General features: G+C 38.3%; 1 protein-coding gene across 3 annotated transcripts in view; it reads left to right on the top strand.

Moving 5' to 3' along the window:
• Positions 1-22,467, top strand: part of UGGT1 (UDP-glucose glycoprotein glucosyltransferase 1) — a 41,963-nt gene that overhangs the window by 3,286 nt on the left and 16,210 nt on the right. For 2 of the 3 annotated variants that reach the window (XM_048314308.1, XM_048314310.1), the window contains exons 3-25: positions 1,287-1,369; positions 1,913-2,043; positions 2,906-3,018; positions 4,208-4,382; positions 5,702-5,798; positions 6,387-6,465; positions 6,666-6,766; positions 7,583-7,682; positions 8,790-8,850; positions 10,439-10,530; positions 11,219-11,369; positions 11,492-11,611; positions 12,731-12,816; positions 13,235-13,370; positions 14,291-14,422; positions 15,830-15,994; positions 16,188-16,308; positions 17,045-17,143; positions 18,479-18,502; positions 19,052-19,146; positions 19,782-19,988; positions 20,587-20,718; positions 21,675-21,805. In XM_048314308.1, coding sequence (XP_048170265.1) covers positions 1,287-1,369; positions 1,913-2,043; positions 2,906-3,018; positions 4,208-4,382; positions 5,702-5,798; positions 6,387-6,465; positions 6,666-6,766; positions 7,583-7,682; positions 8,790-8,850; positions 10,439-10,530; positions 11,219-11,369; positions 11,492-11,611; positions 12,731-12,816; positions 13,235-13,370; positions 14,291-14,422; positions 15,830-15,994; positions 16,188-16,308; positions 17,045-17,143; positions 18,479-18,502; positions 19,052-19,146; positions 19,782-19,988; positions 20,587-20,718; positions 21,675-21,805 — 2,631 coding nt within the window. The remainder of the gene's footprint in view (positions 1-1,286; positions 1,370-1,912; positions 2,044-2,905; positions 3,019-4,207; positions 4,383-5,701; positions 5,799-6,386; positions 6,466-6,665; positions 6,767-7,582; positions 7,683-8,789; positions 8,851-10,438; positions 10,531-11,218; positions 11,370-11,491; positions 11,612-12,730; positions 12,817-13,234; positions 13,371-14,290; positions 14,423-15,829; positions 15,995-16,187; positions 16,309-17,044; positions 17,144-18,478; positions 18,503-19,051; positions 19,147-19,781; positions 19,989-20,586; positions 20,719-21,674; positions 21,806-22,467) is intronic. The other variant, XM_048314311.1, reaches the window with a different exon arrangement.

Here is a 22,467-nt window from a genome sequence, read left to right on the forward strand (position 1 = left end):
CTTTAAGATGTTGCGTAAAAAGAAAGCAAAATGTTGTCTTTTCACTGCCAGTCTGCTTAGCACTTTTGAAATCCCCCACTGTTTAATTTTGTCATGTTATAGTTTGGAGATGTCAGTAGGACTTTTAGAATTTTAAGTTCCTGTGTGCCTAATTTTATATCACTTAAGGGTATTGCCAAATGTGGAATTTTGTCTGTTTTACTGCAGATTGTTTCACATGAAAATAGTTGAGCATTGCTGGGTTTCATTCACACGAGCATGGCTTTCGTTCAGAGGACAGGTGTGTCCTAGGTGAAATCACTTTTCTGTAACCTGCTCTGGAGAAGCTGAACACTGAAAATTCTTTAAGCAGTAAAATGCAAAGCACAGGTGTTAATGCCAAGATTTAAGTACCCTGACACTGTGAGACTGTGTGAAACTCAACCTAAGAGAGCGTGAAACAGTAAGCAAATAATCAAAATAATGTGCCAAAGACTTGATCCATTGCATTCAAAGACTTTGGGTAGGGAAGGATTGTTCACCTGGGGTGAACTGCAGCATGATGCAGCACTGCAGTGTAAGATCACTCCTGCTGCTCACTGTACTCAGCCCAGCACTGCAGTTTGTTACCCAGGTGTTTAAGCAGCACTTGCCCTTGGATGGGAACACACAAGTTACTGTGGCAGTGGGTGGGCTCCAAATCTTCTGTTGTAGCATCCTTTAGCACAGCAAGTATGTTACATGTGTGGACATGATACAGTACTTGTGGTTAGCAATGTTTAGAGAATGAATTTCATTATCTAACCTTGTATTTGTACCCAATTAGATGCTTAATATATGGGAATTATAACATGATTTGAAGCTGTGACTTCTCTTTTTGCTTGTTTAAGAGCAAGCAAACAGAAAAATTCCACCAAAGACTACCAAAGCTGATAATTACAGTCATCTGCAGTTTGTTTCAGCAAAATCAACAAAAATGTGTTTCTCATAAGAGAGAGATAGCAAAGAAATGTGTTAGGGAGGAGAGCTACCAGGATGGACACTGCAGCCTGTTAGTGGCATTTAAAGGATCTGTAGGTGCCTTACAAGCTGCTTTCATGTACTGTGTGTTTGTCCTGGTCTGCAACTATTATTTGTTTGGGTTTGTTTGTTTTTAACTTTCCTGGAGTGCTTTTCCTGGTAACATAGTTTTCTGATATAGGTAAATACGTGGTAGGTACTAACTTTCTGTAAAGCATTACAAGGTACTAGATTTGTAACTCGAGAGAATATTTGTAGATCTAGCTCTCTCTTCTCATCTTACCTAGTGAATTTTTATCAGAAGAAGGTCAAGAAAAATTCTGGAATTTTGTTGAAGCCAGTGAGAATATTAAGACAGCTGAGCATGATGGTAAGTTTTTGCAGTGTTTTTCTTGATGCTGACTGATAGTTGAAAAATATACCACAGTATTTTGTCTTCCATTGTGTTAGTCCTCATTTGACTTCTAAAATACTAATTTCAGTAATACTTTTTGCTGTAATGTGCTCAAGGCTTTTGGATATCCATTTGACAAAAGCTGTAGTGGATGAGTCTGAAACATTTTGCTTGCCAGATCCTCGTTCAACATGAAGTATGAAATATTTCAAATGCCTTTTCTCTGTGTTACTATTTCTCAGCTGAAATTAAATGGGAGCTCTTAACTTTTTCCCTCTTCCCCAGCCCATGTTTACAGCCTCAAGAATGTATTCAAGTGTACTTTCATGGATGTCTATTGAAGTTCACTCTCATCCTTCTGTAGAATTGGCTGTAATGAAAACGGAGGAGGGATGGTCACGTGCTTACTTAGAATTCATGTCATGGGCTTTTGTTGACATAAATCACACTAAGATGAGAAGCCCCTCTTCAATGAGACTATGGGATAGAAAGATAACTGTTTGTACTTTGACTTTGCAGGTAGTGATTATTCTTCTTACCAGGAAATGCTGAAAGTAGCCTGCCAGACTCTGTCACCTTTGCAGCAGAATTTGTTGAAATTTTCCTTGTCTTTACGCTCTTATTCTGCAACAGTTCAAGCTTTTCAACAGGTTAGTACAGGAAATGCTCAGACAATGTGCAGAGCATTTTACCAAGGCTCAGGAAGGAGTGAGCTGTGGAAGGAAACATTTGAGAGTATAAAACACCTGAACTGGTTAACTGCTCTGTACACCTGAGCTACAGAGTGGATATTTATATTTATTTATATTTATATATAAATTTAATGAGGCACTGAATTTTTGTGTAGAGTAGGCTAAAGAGTTGGCATTTGGACATGTCTGCATATCTTTGTGCCTGCTGCACCAATAATTGTGTGAAGATTTTTATGAGGACCATCCCTATGGCTCCATTGGTACTTGTGATGCTGCTGCTGTTCCTGTTGCTCAGCTGAACTTACTTGAAGATAGTAATCCATATATATGTGTGTGTGTATATATATATAGTGATTAGAAACCATAAATTAAAGTTCATTGTGTTCTCTGTTCTTTTTTAATCTCTGGGTATCATATAATTCATTGCAAATTGTCTCACATTACTGCTTTATTTAAGTGATACTGTAAAACATCTTCCTTGTTCATCTGGAGTCATTTTGTCATTTGATATTTAACAAATACAGATGTTTGGGATGTCTAAGACCAAAAAAACCCTCAACCACAACGCCTAGAATTGCAAGCCTTGCTTTCTGTACTGCAATTAACCTTACAGCTAATAGTAACAGACTGAGAAATAAGTTAAGGCTTAACTCTCCATCTTGCAGTTTCACCTTGCATTTAAATGATATCATAAACATGGAAGAAGTACTAGTTTGGAATGTAGGAAATGGTACTGTTTGCTGCACAGCTACACTGTTGTAATTTTCACTTGTTCTAAGGGCAAACATTCAACCTGCATTATTATAAATATTTTATACAGATAGCAGCAGATGAATCTCCACCAAAGGACTGTACCCTGTTTTTTGTTGTGCATGGGGAGAAAACATGTGAATTTGACTCTCTTGGAAACCTTTTACAGGCAGCTTCAGACAGGTATTTGCTTAATTTCCAATTATTGGATTAGCTCTTAAAATTTAACCTGTTAGACTTACTGCTGCAAGGAGGTTGTAATAAACCTGTTGTTTCAATGTTCTTCAGTGTTGATTTCTCCTGTCCCTTGTTTGCACAGGAGTGGCAGTCTCTTATTTGGTATTAATTCAGATTGCAATGATTGTTTTCTTATCCCGTGCTCTTTGATAATTCTGCTGGGAAGAGGAATGTACACAGGAAAATTTGGAAACAAATTCTAGAAATAGCTGGAAACTATTGAAGGACAGTAGGAATTCTCAGGAGTGTGTCAAACCTTCAGTATGTAGGGAAAACAAAAGGAGCTGGGCTGCATATTCAAATGAGAGTTAATGTAACAAATTGTTTTATGAGTGGCTGAAAGCATGAACAGTATTTTTTTCTCTGTGTAGTTTTCTCAGCATTGACAAAGAAAACCATTACCACAATATATTTAAAATTCAGATTTCTCTACAAGAACAGAACTTGATTGTAACTGCTAATAACAAAAAGAAGGTATAAAATACAATACTTATTAAAAAAAACCCAACAAAACCAACCCAAATCCTTACATTTCAGTTTGTTTTCATAATATGAAAACATTTTTGTATTCAGTCTGATTTTTTTGTAGTCTTGGTAATTTAGTTCTTTTAAGCATAAGGAGTTTTTTGTCAGTGTGCAGACATATGGCATCTATAGCTCACATGGAATATTTTAAGTATTTCATTTCACTTTAGACAAAATGTAAACAAAGTAGCTGAAAATAGGCTTCTCATTCACCTTCTTGTTTGTATACTAAGCCAAGGACCAGGTTCAAATGAATTGGCACATCTGTTCTGTCAGCCTTTTAAATTTTTCATACAGAAGTTATGAATCACCGTGGGGAGAGAAAGTTACTTGGAAATTTAAGGGAAGATGTTCATTTTTCAAATTAGAATCATATTAGATTCAAAATAGCTCTTAGTCACTTGTTTCCTTTTCATGTGTTCATTTTGCACAAAGCTTTTGTCAGCGTGCATCAAGTGCTGCCAGCCTTGATATAATTTGTGGGCATGGCTTGACGTATGTATTCGGTGAAAAAGGAGCAGTGATTAAACAGGAGAAGAAATGTGCATCATGCATGGAGTGAGGAGATGCTGTGAGTCACACTGTGCCATTCTTCACTGTCTCCTCTTAGGCCAAAGCCATTTCTGTTCAAGGGGGACCACAAGTACCCAGCATCAAACCCCGAAAGTCCTGTGGTCATACTTTATGCTGAGATTGGCTCAGAGGAGTTCTACAGAAACCACAGGAGCCTTGTTTCAAAGGCTGAGGCAGGAGAAATCACTTATGTCCTCAGACACTACATTGCTGTAAGTATATTTGGGCATTGTAACAGAGGTATTTGAAACAGAGTAACTGGCCTTGGTTTTCAAAAAGAAAACGGACGCAGCTTTGTTCCCTTTAAATTGACATTTGCCTGCTGTCATTGTTCATTTACTTGGAATACTCAGAGTTTTACTTTTTTGTTGCATGTAGCTGAGTAATACAGAATATTTTAAATCTCCTGATTGTTTAAATAAGATTGTTTGATTTCACAAATCCAGACTTAAATTCCAGATTAATTAGAGACTTTAATGTAAAAAAAAAAAAGTGTTTCTCTACCCATATTAGATCATAGGAAATAGAGCTTTCACAGTCAGGCCACTTAGTTACTTTAGTTACTTGATATAAAAAGCAAGGATTAACATTAAGGTACCATTTTCAAATGAAAGGCAATGTTTCTGTAGCAATTTTTTTACAGAACCACTTACCATTCCTAGTGCAGTTTATCCTGGTTTCCATCTTCCTCCACAAAATTGTCCATGGCCACTGGATTAGTATTTAAAACTACATTTCAAAAGCTATGAAAAATTGGAGTTCTTTGATTTGTTACCTGAATATTACAAAGTATTGCCAAAACCTGCAGTGTAGCAGTCAGGCTTGAATGTGGGGCAAAAAAAAAAAAAAAAAAGGGGCATCAGCTGGTTCACTTCTAATACTGTACTTTTAATAAAATACAGTCATACATTGCCTACAGCACTTACCTTTTATAAGAGGAAGTAGTTGTTTATCAGTGTTGGGAGGAGTACTTACATTCAAAATTCAGTGTATTACACTTTAGATCTTGGTACTGTTATATGACCCCTATATACTTCAGAATACTTTTAGAAAGTGATCATGTTCCTCTCATTAAAGGCAGAAGTAATTATGCACCTGTCTTTTGTCATTATTTTATTTCTTGTCATTCTCTGTGGTAACTCTTCAGTGAATGTGTCATTTTTGAACTTCACAGCTGAAGTTCCTTTCCACCCTCTGTGATTTGATGATAGGAGTCTATCTCCCTCTGCCTTGCTCACACACTGAGTCCTGAAAACACTGTTTTGTGTTCCTCTTTACTTTGTGGATTTTGATGGTATTTTGGTTCATAGAGATAATTCTTGCTTGCTGAACTTCAAGAAGTGTGTTGAAATACAGTAGGAAATAATTTTATTAGAGTATGTTACTGCAGAGTCACTCACTGTGTTTGTTTCTCGCTACCAGTTGTGTCTGAAATACCAGACTGAGATTTCTTAGCTTTGGGAAGTGGCAGCTTTTAATCTGTGGATCAAAACAAAGATGGCAATATCACACTGTTGGCTTTTCCTTACAGAATCCCAGCAAAGAAAAGGTTTACCTCTCTGGCTATGGCGTAGAACTGGCTATTAAAAGTACAGAATATAAGGCCAAGGATGATACCCAGGTGAAAGGTGAATTATTATTTTAAGTATTTTAATGTGAACATTTTAATTTTGCCAAGGTAATTTTATATTTGTTTTGCTGTGGATGTCTGAATTGCAGATATTTTTCTTTCCTGAGCTCTGAAATCCCCTCTGGGAGCATATTCCTGATGAAGCATATCTTTGCCATGGCACTTGTCTTTTGTCCTTGTGAAATGCTGGAGTCATGGCCCTGGACTAGATCTTAGTAATGGCACCACTAATGCAGCTAATTTTTTACCAGATAGCCAGCTTCTCTGCAGGTGTAAAGCAGTTTCTCTACTTTAATTTGCTTTAACTGATCCATCCTCAGAGCAGAATGTGTTCCCTGTTCCTGAGGTTTTTTTTTTGGGAAGACAGAACTTAGAATTCTGCACGGTTTTTTTTGCCTTTGCTGCTTTTATAGAGCTCTGATCTCTGTTCTACAAACTCCCATGCATCTGCCAAAACTATTTTGATGGTGTAATCTGTGTGTATACTTTTTCTTTACGTGTGCACATTCACATACAAAACCCAGGTTTTCCTGCTTTTCTCTTTGTGACTAGCTTGGTGCTAGTGGTGTTCTCTGTGTGTTCACAGGCACAGATGTGAATGCTACAGTCATAGATGAAAATGACCCTATTGATGAAGTGCAAGGATTTCTCTTTGGAAAACTAAGGTAAAGCTCAGCTGGACTTCGTCATGTCAAAAAACCTTTTGCAGAAATGCCAGTGTTCTGCTTTGTTATTATTTTTTACATGTCTGAGTTTGCTGTATGTGTTAGCAGCCTACCTTTTTAATGTGGTAGTTTCTTTTAAATTAGCAGCAGACTTTCTTATAGGAAACCGCAGAAGTTGTTTGATCCTTGTATCCTTTTAGGCAGCTGTATCCTGATTTGTCAGAAGAGCTGAAAGAGCTCAGAAAACACCTCGTGGAAAGTACCAATGAAATGGCACCTTTGAAAGTATGGCAGCTACAAGGTAATCTGGATAAAGGCTTTCAGTTATGGTCTACAAAAACTCAGTGTAAATTATGTTTTCTGGTGTTCTACACAATCAAGGTTGTTAGTGGTTGTGTACAGTTGACAGAGTTTGACTGTAAATTCCTTCATTCAGTCTCACTTGGAAAATACTTGTGTTTTTATAGTGCCTTTTTTGTGGAGTCCTGTTGAAATAGCTTTTAGGATTGTTTCACAGGACTTCTGACATGAGGATTGTTTTCTATATTGTGAAGTACAGTAAGCTACTTGCTCTTAAACTGACTGCTTGTATGGTCTGCTGAATGCAGAAAAGGAAGGAATGTAAAGTTTCTTTCTGTGAGCACATTTTTGATGTGAAATATTGAGATTTCTCAAGACCAGAGGAAAACCGTATTTCAAAATCAATTACATGCCAATCTGGCCTCATTCCCTGGAAAACATCTGTAAAGGCCTGTGAAAAGGCTTTTCATCCTCTCAAAAAGAGTAATTCTAAAGGCTGAATGTAGAATCTACCTATATCCAGTGGAAGGGCAGATCCTCCCACCTCAGCCAGAGAAAAAAAGAGTGCTGGTCTGGACTCACTGAAGCAACCTGTAGGCAGCATACACTGGTTCAGTTGGAAAGGGTTGCTTACTTCAAGGCAACACACAGAAGCTGAATACAAAGAGGATGAGTTTAGAAGAAGTATCTATAGGTGCAGATAGAAAGTGAATTTTCTTAGGCAACAGGCAAAAAAGTTGAAAGCTAAAGTTAAGATGTCTCTGCATTGCCTTGTTTTCAGTTTTGACTTCTTGACTTCTGTTTTTTCACTTCTAAGATTTGAGTTTTCAAACTGCTGCTCGCATTTTGACTGCTCCTCCTGTGGATGCTCTGATGGTCATGAAAGATCTTAGTCAGAACTTTCCTACAAAGGCCAGGTAACTTTAATTTTGACTCCTAGAAAGTTTTATTACTCTCCTTTTCCTGAGCAGGACCTGAGACAAGCAGCATTGGTTGGGTTAATTCTGACTTTCATTTAGCTGGAAGCAAACACTGGGGAATGTTTATGCTGGGAAGTTCTACAGCCTACGGTTACAAAGAGGATTTCATGGTGTTTTTCTTGGATGGCAGCTGATGTGGACTGGTAGAAAATTTGCCAGAACTGCCCATGCTGTTTCATTGTGAAATGAGTCTAAACCTGTTACATGAAGTCATCAAGAGTTTATTGGCTGGGTTTTCTGTTTGGTGGCCTTAACATTTATTTATTCACAGGGTCCCACTCTTCTTCTGGGCTCCACTTTGCCAGACAGCCCAGTCATTCTCATGTCAGAGGCTGATGTGCAATTCCACTGGTTTTTGCACTTTGTCAGTGACTGTCTTTAACATATTCAAATCAGTCTCAAAAAATTCAGTAATGATCTGGCATGGCCAGCCAGTCTAGAGATATATTTCTCTTGATAAATTCCATTGCCCGGATTGTGAAGATAATATCGTAGAAACTCCTCCTTTTTGAGTAGGTGGAGATACACCTGAGATGAGAGTAAAAAGAATCTCATTTCTGGTCTTATTTCCCATTACCTGATGTTAAGGTGCTGTTTAGAGCTTCTTAAGGCAGGCATTGCATCTTACTGTGTTTTCAGTCTGATCTATGGGCTGTACTTGCCCACTCTGTGATGATGCAATCACTAGATTCAAAGTAAGGAAAGGAATGGGAGCCCACCACGAGGAGTGAAATCCCCTATTTTCTGTTGACAGCCTCCATCTTTACATTTTTGTCAGCTGCACACTTATGTTATGGGTAATGTGAAATTAGACACTGGGCATTGGCATGTGGTTAACATTTTTGTGCTGCTGGATTATACAGTGTAAGAAAAATGCTGCATCCTACTATTTAATGGTATCACCAAGTGCAACTGCTTCTTGCTGCATCTCTTTACACTAGAAGATTTTCTTAATATGTAAGGTACAAAAGGTAGGATAAGTAGATATCTGTCCAGCAGATAAACAGGAAGATGATTCATAGCATGATGTTTTTATTTTTGTAGGGCCATAACAAAAACAGTTGTTTCTTCGGAACTCAGAGCAGAAATTGAAGAGAACCAAAAGGTAATGTGCCCAGAAAGTAACGTAGTGCCTTTGCACTCATGTTTACATGTTGCTCAAGAATATGACCCAGTGTTTTCACACACAACTTTATCGTATGCGTCTGGGAAGTGAAGAAGTGGTGGATTTTCAAACGTGGATGTGGAACATAACTAAGCTTCTTTGCTCATATATGAAAATACTTCTCTTGTTAGAAATTTATTGCTTGAAAAGCAGCTATATTAAAAATCTTTGTACAGTTTTAAGGATGCAGAAGAAAATTATTTCTCGTTATCCAATTTGACATGATGTTTAGATATCTGTATGTATCAGTGATCAGGATCAGGAAGTCACAGAATAAATTCAAAACCTGCCGTGGCTTTAGAATGATCCATACTGTGTGGAGGAAATGGTTCCAGTGTCGGTGCTTTGAGAGTGAAACTAGTGAAGGGATAGAATTTACAAGCTAAGTCTAGATGTGCTTTGAAACAGCATCTTAAACCCCCCCCCTCCCAGGTCATCAGAGGCCTCTGGAGGTCACTGAGTAGGCTCTGTATTTGCAGAAGTGTTTCAGACAGCTCAGTTCTGTACTTGGCATTAGCAAAGCACTGAAAAAACCAACAACCACTTGGGAATTTTGTACAGGCTTTCGTACAGAAGTTTGTGCAATTACAATATGCCAGGTAGTGTGGTCTGGATGGAGTGCAAAACAAAAATTTTAAGATAGTAATGAAAAAAAGTCAAACAGCAGGGTTTGCTATATGAGCTACATTGCTCTATTCACACATTTCAGTCTCATTTGGTATTGTTAGAAAAAAGACCCTGTATGTTAAGTACACATGTATTGTTTAGACATCTAATCAGTGATACTTGGTGAGTCTAGTAGTAAATGCAGAGCTACTTACAAGTCCCCTGAGACTCCTGTTCTGAGAGAGAAATGCCTTGCTGTTCAGTAGTGCTAAAATCAGAAGAGAAAGGATGGGGTTTGACACCCTTGTCCCATGTGGTTCTGGAAGGGACAAAGTATAGGATGGAAGTCCAAGCTAAAGCTACCTGGTGGCCTTTCTGTTATGTGTTAGATCAGACTCTGGCCCACAAGTAAACCCATGGTTTTGTGGATTGATTTTTATTCAGAGAATACCTGGGCCACTGGATCCAGACCAGGCTATATCTACCCCTGCTCTTCAGAGCTGTTCTTTGCACTCCTCGCTTTGTGTGGGTGTTATTTGCTAGTTAAGTTCACTGCTACTATTATGTTAGAGTTTACTATGTAGTTATCCACAGAAAGATACAATTTAACACTCAGATTTTCTTTGGGAGCCTATTTAATACAAAAATGTAGATTTTTTTTCTGATTAGAAGCTACTTTCCTGTTCTTGGTGCTTCAAGTGGTACTTTTGTAATCTTCTGTTTGCTTTGCTCACAGTCTTCATGATGGTAGTGTTGTAAAATATCCAAATACAATGTTTCTCCTTCAGTGTTCATCATGCCTCTAAATAGAACTTTGTAACTGGTACTGCAAGACAAGATGTGTTGGAAAAAAACACGTTAAACTCTTTAATAGTATTTTCTGTGCAGAGCACTCTTCTAATGGCTTCCTGCTTCTTTTTAGTATTTCAAAGGAACATTAGGGTTGCAACCAGGAGATTCTGCCCTGTTCATCAATGGACTACTTATTGATTTAGACACTCAGGACATATTTAGGTAGGAATGTTTTGTTTTTCACAATAATTGTATCCTGTTTAGAAACTTGCATCCTGTTTGTGCATGAATGATAAAGTTATTTAGGCAGTTTTGAACCTGCTTCATAATCTAGACTAGGTTTGATTGGTAAGTACTGTAAAAAGCAAATCATGGTTCCTTGTCTTATTCAAGTGCATTTCCAACAAAAAAATCTAATGTGGAAAGTGGAATACCCTTGAAGATTGGAATGGGAAGTCACCTTTGTGCTGTTCTTTTGACCTGTGCTGTGACTAGCAAGATTTTGGTCTCTCAGACTGTCAGCATCCAGATTTATTCTGAAGACAGCAGACTGATTCTCAAAGGATAAACCACTGTAAATTTTTCATATGGGAACCACCCTGTATCTTTGTCAAGATGTGTTTCAATAATACAGAATTGAAATTACACACACACACACACACACACACACATATATATATATATATAATGGATTAGTTACCCTGATTTGAAGTAGTTTTCCTTAGAAATATTAATTGAATAGATTTAAGTTATCTCAAGTTTCTTATGACAATAAGAAACAGATGATAAATAAGAACTGATGCCCGGACATGACAGACTTGTTTGTACCTTTCATCTGTTAACCCTTAGGGTAAGAACAAGTTATTTGCTGTGGCATTAAAATTTAACCCCAGTTTGCTTTTCCTTGCAGCTTGATCGATGTGCTCCGCAATGAAGCCCGTGTTATGGAGGGCCTGCACAGCTTAGGGATTGAGGGGCTTTCCTTACACAATGTTCTCAAGTTGAATATCCAGCCTTCAGATTCTGACTATGCTGTGGACATCAGAAGTCCTGCAATTTCAGTGAGTATGAAATTGTTTCTTAATTATACAGTTCTCAATATAGTGTCTGATTGGGAAATATTTTTGTCTGAGACCAGAGCAGGAGGATTGTCAATCACTTAAATGCCTTTACTTTTTCTTAGTGGATCAACAATCTTGAAGTTGATAGTCGGTATAATTCCTGGCCCTCCAGTGTGCAAGAACTGCTGCGTCCCACATTTCCTGGTGTGATCAGACAAATTAGAAAAAACTTCCATAATTTTGTAAGTAATAATCTGACTAGATGAAATGTGCATTTTGTTTTCTCAAGAGCAGGAGCATCAGCTTTTGTAGCTTACCTCACATACACACTGGATTCCCTGTCACTTAAATAGCTTGAGAGAGAGGATGCTTTTCTAACAGGTTTTGTTCTCCTCATATTAGTAAGTTATGGCTAAGATTCAGAGATTACTGAGCATGATTCTCTGGCTTCTATTAGATGCCAGCAGTTGTTTTGTCAATGGACAAAATTATCATCTGATAAATAACAATTTGGTGTGTTGCAACTTTGTCATAATACCTGAAGTTGGTTACTGAAATCTGTCAAATTTGTTAACTGTTGTCTTCTTAGCAGAGGCAAGATCAACTACAGTTGTTTCAGTTAGAAAGCATTCATGCACCAAGAGTTGAATAAATGCTCAACAGCTTAGTTCTAGGTGTCCTTTTAGTCTGTAGGTAAATTACTTAAACTTAGATCTGATGAAGAGTTTGCAAATTGTGCACTGTAACCCTTATCATGTGGCAAAGTGGCCTTATGGAAAAAAAGAACTCTGATTAGGGGAAAATAGGGACTTGAACCATCTGAAGCTGTGGGAGCATTGATGTGTTACCTTTTTCTCTGGAATTCAATACTTTTAACAGAGATTTTTAAATTATAAGACAACAGTTGCATGAATGAAGGGCCCTACATGCAGTCTGAACGGCCCAGTTCTGTCTGGGTTGGGACAGCAGAGAACATCTTGGCAACATTGTCTCTCCAGGACACTGAGCAGAGCAAGTGTTGCTCAGTTCTGACAAATGCCTGTCTCCCAGGCATGTGGGAGTGGGTGGATCTGTGTGCAGGCAGAGGCAGGAGCCAGTGCCAGGCTATACTGAGGTAAAGGTATCATGTAAGGAGTCCTGTTTCCTCTGGTTAAAGGAGTTGCTTAGACTGGGTACTGTAGATCATGGACTTAGACACTTTGGAAGAAGCTTTTTATGTAATGAGTCTCATCTCCCTGGCAGCATATAAAGTAGGCCTGATGCTAATTCTGCACTGAGACATAAATAAAGTGATCTTTGATCAAAACCCCTTCTTGAATTCTTAAGGGAATGGAAACTTCTCACTTGCTGTTTGTGTACAGGTGCTGATAGTAGATCCTACTCATGAGACCACAGCAGAACTACTGAATGTGGCAGAAATGTTCTTTGGTAACCACATCCCGCTGAGGTAATTGCTGTGTTTTAATGTTTGGGGTTTTTTTACATCAGTTTTATTCATGTGACTTCTGCAGTTGTAAAATTTTCATTTCTAGGACACAGCAGAAATGTTACATGCCTTGTATTCGAAGGATGTGTATATTTTTTGAATATAACTTTCTCTACTAGCAAAACAGAGTTCAGTTTCTGTAACAGTCCAAAAGAAATTTAAAGCTTTGGATGAGAGAAGGGTGAAAAGCAAGATTTTGATGGACTTGTTACAGATTATATGTCCTAAATTTGATTCCTGGCCGCTCTGCTCAACGTGTTCCCAGGCTATTCTAGTAAAAGCCTGTGTCTAAGATGATGATCATAGCCAGCAGTTGTATGAAGAGTCAATTCTTCATTAGTGTAATAGATTGATAACCTGAGAATTTGTGTGATTGCAGGATAGGACTGGTCTTTGTAGTTAATGACTCAGAGGATGTTGATGGACTTCAGGATCCTGGTGTTGCCCTCCTTAGGACATACAATTATGTGGCACAAGAAATGGACAACAATTATGCTTTTCAGACTGTCATGTCTGTAAGTATTAATTTAAAAGAGAAATGAGTGTTTTAGTATTTTCCATGTATGTAAGGTGATGTTAATGGGCTAATATGTAGATGATGGAAGGAATTGTTCTTTGGCTTGGTTAGTATGCAGAGTATCTCCAAATACTGGTGCCACAGATTACATGTGTCCTTGTAATGTGCTTCTGACCTAACTTTGACAAGTGAGACTGGGTTTCCTTGTGACACTTAACACTTTGGCACGTTTTTCTGGTCCTGTCCCTTTGCTCATTCTGTCTGTGAGTTCTGAGCTGCACCATCCCTTCACTGTTATAATTTGGTTTGAACTATTCCAGCTGCATACCTTTGCCACATTAAAGGGCAATACAGGTGCTGGTAAATTGATTTCACCTGTGGCTTGATACTTGTGCAGATTGGCAAGCTGGGGCATACTGTGACATTAAATTGGTGGTTACTTAAAGACAGTTACTTTTATTCTTTTTATTTTGGGTATGTATTTGTAGCTCAAAGTAAAATCTTGTGCCTTCAAGAGGGAAAGAGTTACCTGCTTTACGTGTGAGGTTGTATTGTTCATAAGCATATCCCAAGTTCTGAAGGGAAGGTAGCTCCTTGGATATGCTTTATTTGAGGCTTTTTTCCCCAGAGCACTATTTTCCCTCCTCAGATACCTTTTCTAACTAAAGATACAAGTTACTATTTAAAGAAATATTTATTTACCTTCTTCCAATCTCACTGGGATGACTACAAGGTATAGCAAGAAACTTATAAGGGCTACAAGTGCTTAGGAGCTGTTGCAGCTGATAAATATAAGTTTTGCAGTCTGGCTGTTAATGCCTTATTATAACTATTGTAATACAGGTGACAAAGTCAGCTTGCCTTTGATAAGGACAGAGGCTCTACAGTTGCAGCTGTAAACTTGTATTCCCCTTTCAGATATATAACAAAGTAAAAACAGGAGACCAGCTCAAAGTGGAACATGTTGTTAGTGTTCTTGAGAAACAGTATCCTTATGTGGAAGTCAACAGCATTCTGGGAATTGATTCTGCCTATGATCAAAACAGAAAGGTAAGAATTCATGAAATAGAGCTTTTTTTTTCCACTTCTTTTGCTGCAACAGTTTTGAAAATATAATTACATACAATTTCTTGATCCAGTTCTCTTACCAACCAGGTAACTATTTTGTTACCACATTGGGGACTTCTAGTAATACTTTACTGTTTATGTTCAGCACAAGCTTTATGTAATATACATAATACATATAATGTAATATATATATTTTAAAAATCTCTATGTAAAGAACCAAGATAGCTTTCTTGTGACTCATAAGTCATGCTTTCATTACGGAATGCAGACTTCAGTAGAGTTTAAAAGTGTTTGTAAAAAAAATCAAGGTGATGGAATGACTCATGAAAAAACCAAGAGGCTTAACATTGGCAGGGATCGGTGTGGGGCTTCTGAATCAGTGTTTGAATACTGTGTGAGATAAAGCCATGATTATGAATTCAAAATGACTTTTCTATAGCAAGACATCCAACAAATTTCTGCAAATAATTCTTGAAGTCATTTTTAGGGCTGATGCTTTTCTGTATGGTGAAAATTAGGAGGGCAAATCACTATTGAACCAGTTATATGTGAGATGAAGCAGATTTGATCTGAAGTTCTATAGTGGGATGTTTCTTGCTTTTTGTTGTTCTGAAACAAATGAAAATACTGTCGCCAGTAGCTCTGTAACGCACGTGATGCTGCCTACATCTGTAAATGTAAGGAATGCAGTCAGGGTTACAGCAAATAGGCTCTTATGCATATGGCTCTTCCAGTGTAGCATAGTGAAGAGAAAAACATTTTAAGGAAATGAAAATCCATGAAAGTAAGACAGGCATTTCTGTATGAGTGGAGAGGCCTCAACCGGAGCCTCTAACCAGCAGAACCTAGTTAACTTCTAACAGGGTGTCATTCAGTGACAGTGCATTTTGCAGTGGTGACATGAAACAGGGAAATTTGTCTTGATAGAATAACTCCCTGCCTCACAAGTAACTGTCTTCTTACAGGTTTAAGAAACACATTCTTAAAAAAATAAAAAAACTCTCTACCCTATCTCACGTTACAGCTATCACTGCTTGCATTGCGTTTGCTTCCACAGGCAAAGTCATGTTTCCTGTTGTGCATCTTTTGCTACTACCAGGAAGTGCTCATTGGAATTAATTTACAAGATGAACTTAATGGAGTATTTTGCACTTCTGTATCATGGAGTAACTTTTTTTGCTTTGAAACTCTGAAAGTCAAGGACATCTTGTGCGTGTAAGATACAGAAAGTGTCTTATGCACTGCGTCAAATTAACTTTGTCTGTATCTAACAGAAGCTGTAAGGATCCTGGGTGTGTTTAGAACAGACCTGTGGGTATTGCACAGCTTCTTAGGAACCTTGGTGGCAAAGGGCTGACATGCTAAAGCTGCTTCTGTTTCTGTCTTTAGGCAGCAAGGGCTTACTATGAGCAAACGGGTGTAGGCCCTCTCCCTGTGGTGCTGTTCAATGGAATGCCTTTCCAAAAAGATCAGCTGGATCCTGATGACCTGGAAACCGTGACCATGCACAAAATCCTGGAAACCACAAGCATCTTCCAGCGAGCTGTATACCTGGTGGGTGCTGAGGTTGGCTGTGGCTTGAGAGAAACTAGGTTTGGCAAAACAGATTCACAAGTCCCTGGCTACGTATTATACAAGACAACTTAACTTTCATAATTGCTTTTGGCTTTTTTTTTTTTTTTTTAAGTTATGTAAGGTAATTTTATATGGGAAGTAACAAATAATGCTTCTTTCTTCTTTCCTTCAGGGTGAACTATCTAATGACCAAGATGTGGTTGAGTATATCATGAACCAGCCTAATGTTGTTCCAAGAATTAACTCAAGAATCCTAAGGTCTGACAGAGAGTACCTAGATCTGACAGGAATGAGTAAGGGATGCTTTTAATTGTGTTAAACCTGAAATGTCTGAGTGAAAGACTTGTTGTTGCAGTGGAAAACTCTAGTGGCAAAGCATTAACAGCACCCCCAGCGATGACCCAGCCTTGGTGCAGGGCAGATGTTATGTACAACATTAAATGTCTACTGATTTTCAAAATGGGAATTTGTTTTGATTTTATACAGATCTTAAGGGGTTAAGGTGAAGTTGAGAAATTAGTAATGCTGCAAAAGGCCAAGAACAGTCATTTGATGCCTAAAGCATCAGATTGTTTCTTAGTTCTGACCTTCTTTTGAGCAGGGTTGACAGTCATCTCTGGAATTACTTCAGATTCAGCAAAATGTTCCATTGGTAAATGTTTGAACACCCAATACAGTGACTGCAGTACAGTGACATTACACGTGCCTTTTTTGAGTTGCTTGAAAAATAGTGACACAGTGGATTTTTCAGTGTATATTATTTACATATACTAATGCCAACTAAGTGACACTTGGGCAATTCTTTCAACTGACTTCTGCCTATCAAATATGCAATGTAGTTATTAATGTAACTTGTGAGACAGCAAAATTCATTTCTCAGCCTATATATTAACAGTGAAAATGAGACATAAGCAGTATCACAAGAAGCAAAATGGGATGTGTTCTTAATGTTCTGGTAACAGCAGTGATTTTATTTTCATTTTACGTGTGGTAGTTGCTTTGGCATCTAATACTTGTTCTCTCCCTCAGATAACTATTTTGTGGATGACTTTGCTCGATTTATCACATTGGATTCTAAAGATAAGACAGCTGCTGTTGCAAACAGCATGACCTACTTAACAAAGAAAGGTAACATCTGTGGTGGATTCTGAATCCAAATCTGCTTTTATGTGTGTTTCCAAGCATATGTGCAGTTCTTCACACACAGAGCCTTGTCAGGCCTGTGGGTAACGGCACAGTCTGGTAAAGATTTTTTTTTACAAGACATGACATCTACATTGAACAAGAATGTTCCCCTCTCTAAACCCAGCCCAACCATTTGCTGAATAATGAAGTCCCACCCAAACTGGTCTTGCTGTACTGCAAGTGATCCCCAGAAATGTAGCAGTGTAAGCAAATGACTAGAAAAATATAAAAGGGGTTTTAGGTCTCTGTCTCATAATTCAAAATTGCTAAAAGTTACATGGATTCAGAAGAAAATTCTAACTGCCTGTTGTAAAAGACATCACCTAACGTGGTCAGTGCTGTTTTTATTGCTCCAGTGCATGTATTGCTTTTCCAATGGCAGTATTGTCACAGTTGCACATAAAAATGTTAAAACTCGGCTGTACCTCTCAAGAGTAGGAAGTGCATGCACAGACATAGTGCAGAGCCTAATCAGGTCTAACCAGACATCATCAGGTATTTCCTATATCCATTTCAGTTAGATACCAGAAATCAGCTGCTGTCATCTGACCCAGTTCCTCCTGTTCCTGGCTCTTGTCTTTACTAGACTGTCCCAAGTTTCCATGGTACTGTCTCCAGCCACTGCCATCCATGTGCATTACCTGAAATGCTCCCATTGCTCTTTCTGTCTCGTGCCTGCTCTTCATTCATGTTCAGTCACTTGGATTTGAACAAGTTTCTTGTGTAGAGCATTAATTAAATCCACACCTCGGCATGCTTGTTGGAAAGTGCATTAATTTACAATTCCATGGCTTGACATTTTTTGGTCACTGCCTCTTCTGCCACTTAAGATATTTAATAACTGCTCTCTGATTACAGTAATGCTGTACCACATTTATTTTCTAAAGTAATAGAGAAGTTATATGTGTTGCTGGCTCAGCACCAGCACTGATAGAGCACTGCCTTGCTGGTTTTTAAAGAGGGAAGATAACAGCACAGTGGCATGGCAGCATTTGTAAACAGTCTTCAGAGTGATGCCCTCACCCTACAGTATGAAACTGGTAATATGTAGTATAACTAATGCTGTAGCATGAAAATCAAGCATCCATCTGTTTGAGGGGAAGAAAAAGTCCAAGCTTCTTCCAATAAAATTAGCACAAACTTGTTGCTGTTGGATCTGAACTGTAGTGATTCAGTTATGCCCAGTACAGCGCTGCAGCTTCTTGATACACATTGGGATTACCATCAGATTATTAATGTGTCTCTCCTTTTTCCCTTTCCTTTCTGCTCTTTGACCAGGAATGTCTTCCAAGGAGATCTATGGTAACTCATGCTTTGGCATTTCTTATATTGTTCTGGGAATTTTCTGGTTCCTTTGTAACACTGGCTTTAGAACCAGCAGGCAGTGAAGGAAGCTGTTGAAATGTGTGATTGCTGCAGCACTTTTGTCTTTATACAAAACTGATTTTGTAAACTAACAGCTTCCATACAGAGAAGTGGTGTGTCTGTTGGATTCCAGCCCCAGGTGGAATCTGCAAGTTATATATATATATGTTTCTTTATAATTTGTAATTGGAAAGGTAACAAACAAACAAAAATACTAAAAGAATGCAGCTTAGAAAGAGCAATGCATGCTGTCCCACATGGGTTTTCTGAATGACCTAATAAAGACTAATATACCAATGCTATTAATTTTGTCTTGCCAGGCTTCATGGCTTTGGTTCATCCGTAGCTTTCTTATGGAATTTTACTTCTTTCGAAGTCTTTGCATGTATGTCATAGTTTACCTCCAAATGAGGAAAAAAATGAAGTTTTCCTTCCCTTCACCCTCAAATTTCTCCTTTTTTTTTTTTTTTTTTGTAATAATTGCAGATGATTCCTTTGTTAGACCAGTTACTTTTTGGATTGTTGGTGATTTTGATAAACCTTCAGGGAGGCAATTGTTGTATGATGCCATTAAACATCAGGTAGGTAATGTTTTCATTGAAATGGGTTAGCAGTGCTAACAAAGCACTTGGTAGAGGGTTGTAAAACACAAGTTGTGCACCTTCCTGTGGTATGACCTGGAGAGACTGGTTCTCCCTGCAGGGTCTCTAATTTCCAGCCTCATCTTTTTTGTAGGGACTGGAACACTGCTGATCTTAAGCTAGGACAGAATGGCCTCTTGGCACTATACCAACACAATAAATGTTCTTTTAAGGCCGTGGTGTTAAACTGAAATATCTGTGTTTTGGTTTGGAGATGAACATGGGCATTGCTCTCTGCTCCATCCCATTGGTTCTGGGAGGATAATTGAAACACAAAAATGCACAGCTTACAGCTAAATCATTGGTTTGCCAGACTCTGAGTGGTGGCCATAGTCCTGGATCTTTTAGGTAGCACAGGGTTATCTAGAAGATTGCTGTCACAGTGGTGCCTCTATGTAAGCTAAATGCTTGATGTTACATTAGTTAATTCATCATTTTAACCCTGTGCTGTTATTTACCCAGTTTGGAATCTGGTATTCTGGTTAAGAAAGGCAAAGCTTTTGCTGTAGTGTTTATTACATATTTGTTACATCTGAAATTTTAAACTTTCCCATTACCTGTTTTGTTAAACACAGAAATCCAGCAACAATGTTCGAATTAGCATGATTAATAATCCAAGTGAAGACCCCAACAGCCAGAATACCATTGTAGCTAAAGCCATATGGGCAGCTTTGCAGACACAAACCTCAAATAATGCCAAGAACTTCATCACCAAGATGGCAAAAGAAGAAACTGTGAAGGCACTGGAGGCAGGAGCTGACATCTTGGAATTTGCTGTTGGGGTAGGCACGTCTGTTGGCATTTGCATGGGGAGGGTGCTTTACTTGTTCCTCAAATGAATTTTATAGTGTAGTTTATTCATATGCAGAAGGTGCAGGAGCAGAGAAAAGTAACACTGTTGGGTTTGCTAGTTTTTTTTTTTTTTTTTTTACTCTCTGAAGGGCTTACCTAAATATAATGATCCATCTAAACATAAAGTAAATCCTCACACACATCAAAGCTACGTAACTTGGAAAAGTGAAAAGGAGCATGGGTGCAGGGATCTATTTAAGTGAGTCAGCTGTTTCTTGGGTGGTTAAGAGAATAATATCTTCTTTTAAGGCTGGGAAAAAAATACAAGTGCATTTCTCAAAGTAGATTTTAAAAAGTTGGGAAGATTGGAACTCGTCTAAGTAGCTGTGGCCCTTTGCAGCAGAAGTTGGGATAGTGTGAAGGTGACAAGCAAGAACTAGGTTTAAGACCACAAAGAAAAGGGGGCCAGGGATCAATTTTAGCAAGATATGAAGATGTTCTTCAATGGAAACAAAAAGGTGTCTTTTAAAAAGTGTGCAGAGATCTAGTTTTCTTCCTATTTCAATGTCAAGTATTCTTTTCTTTTAGGGTATGGATACCAATATTTTCAAAGAAGCCTTTGAATCTCCCAAGGTGGATTTTGTTCTGTCCCATGCTATTTATTGCAGAGATGTTCTAAAGCTGAAGAAGGGGCAGAGGGCTGTGATCAGCAATGGACGGGTGAGATGATCAACAGACAGTGAGAGAGATACTCCACATATGAGAAAGAAGCAGATCCTGAGCAGCAGAGTCTGGGAATCAGGCACAGGAGTGTCAGCCTTTTCTAGGTCTCAGCACTCTTTAGGACCACTTCCAGTTTGATTTATTCACACCTGTGTGCCCTTTTCTTTTTACTGTGAGCAGTTAGTTGTTGGTGTTGGGTACAAATTCAGGTCTCTCAATAACAAAGTTGCTTTCATGCTGGCAGTGAATTGAGTCCAGGGGTAGAAGGGGATGATAAATTTGCCAGATTATGCTGCTTCAGTTTACTGGGCAAAATGATGCTGTATTTTGCCCTGACCAAGGTGCCTTGGTCTTTTCTACCATCTGTTTTTATTGTAGTTTCTCTGAGATGAGGTAAAAGATGTTACAATAGCATTTCACTGTAAATAATGAAACCCAGCTGTGTACAGCATTGGGTTTTCTTTTGTCATCTGTTTCTAGTTAGGAAAAAACCCATGCAGGTCCCAGTGGTTGCTGTATATTTCAATGGGTTAAAAATCTCAGGTGATGAGTTGTTGTATTCTATTTTTCTCATTAGCAAAATAGCAAGACTTGTCTAGATAGCTTTTAAGCTTCTGAAGGCTGGAGGAGGGAGATTTGCTGGAGTCTTGCTGGACTATTAGAATTGGCCTGGTATTCTACTGCCCCTTCCAGTTGTAGTACTTCATGTATAATTTAATGTGCCTGACCCAGTGAAAATTTTAAGTGTGTATTTTATGCCTTAGTCTGGGACTCTTGGCTCTAAATAATTAGATTTACCTGTTAAACTCTGCTGCCACTGACATTAATACCAGCCTAAACAGTTGGCTTCCACTGAGACTGGGCTGGAGTATTTATTTAATACATCTTTGAATTTTTTTTCAGTGTAGCCTTTACCTAATAATGCTGATTCTGCCTTTTTTTTTTTTTTGTAGATTATTGGCCCATTAGAGGATGGAGAGATGTTCAATCAGGATGATTTTCATCTCCTTGAAAATATCATACTAAAGACATCGGGACAGAAAATCAAATCTCAGATTCAGCAGCTGGGATTTGAAGAAGATCTGTAAGTAAACATAAGGAGGCTCACAGAGAAGTGCTGGGACTCTTGGTAACACGAATTTCTGAATCTGATTTGCAATTCATTTAAGTGCTGCTTGGCCTATCAACATAAAAATTATTTTAGTGATACATTTCCCCATCAGTACTATGGGAATCCTGTAAACTGTGTTTAACTTCAAAGAGAAACACTGGGAAAAGAGACAGAGATAAGGAAAGTTCTAGATAGTTACTGCACAAAGCAGAGTAATCAAGAACTAATCAAAAGAAAGTCATGTTGAAGTTCAGAAGAACAGGAGGCCCCTGTAGGTGCATGTTTGTGTGTGGGAGCACACAGCTGTGGAGATGGTTTCTACCATACATTTCCACCATCACATTTTGCTGTGATGCTGCTTGACTGTTAAGGGCTGGTCAAGTAAGTTAAACATGAAGTCTGTTCTGCAGAAATGTTGTGTGATTCTGGATCCCAGCAGAACAGGTTTTAACAGTATTCCAAGCACTTCTGCATCCATTGGATGTTGGGGTGGTGGAAGAGGGCATAGTTTGAACATAGGCTAGTTTTGGACAGAGCAATGGGTTTGGGGTTTCTTTTTGTTTATTTGAGTGCTGCCAAGGTTTTTCAAAAACTTGAAATTATATGCTGCATTGAAAGCACTGTGGAATTTAGTG

Source organism: Corvus hawaiiensis, chromosome 10 (genome assembly GCF_020740725.1).
Source record: "Corvus hawaiiensis isolate bCorHaw1 chromosome 10, bCorHaw1.pri.cur, whole genome shotgun sequence".
Lineage (NCBI taxonomy): Eukaryota > Metazoa > Chordata > Aves > Passeriformes > Corvidae > Corvus > Corvus hawaiiensis.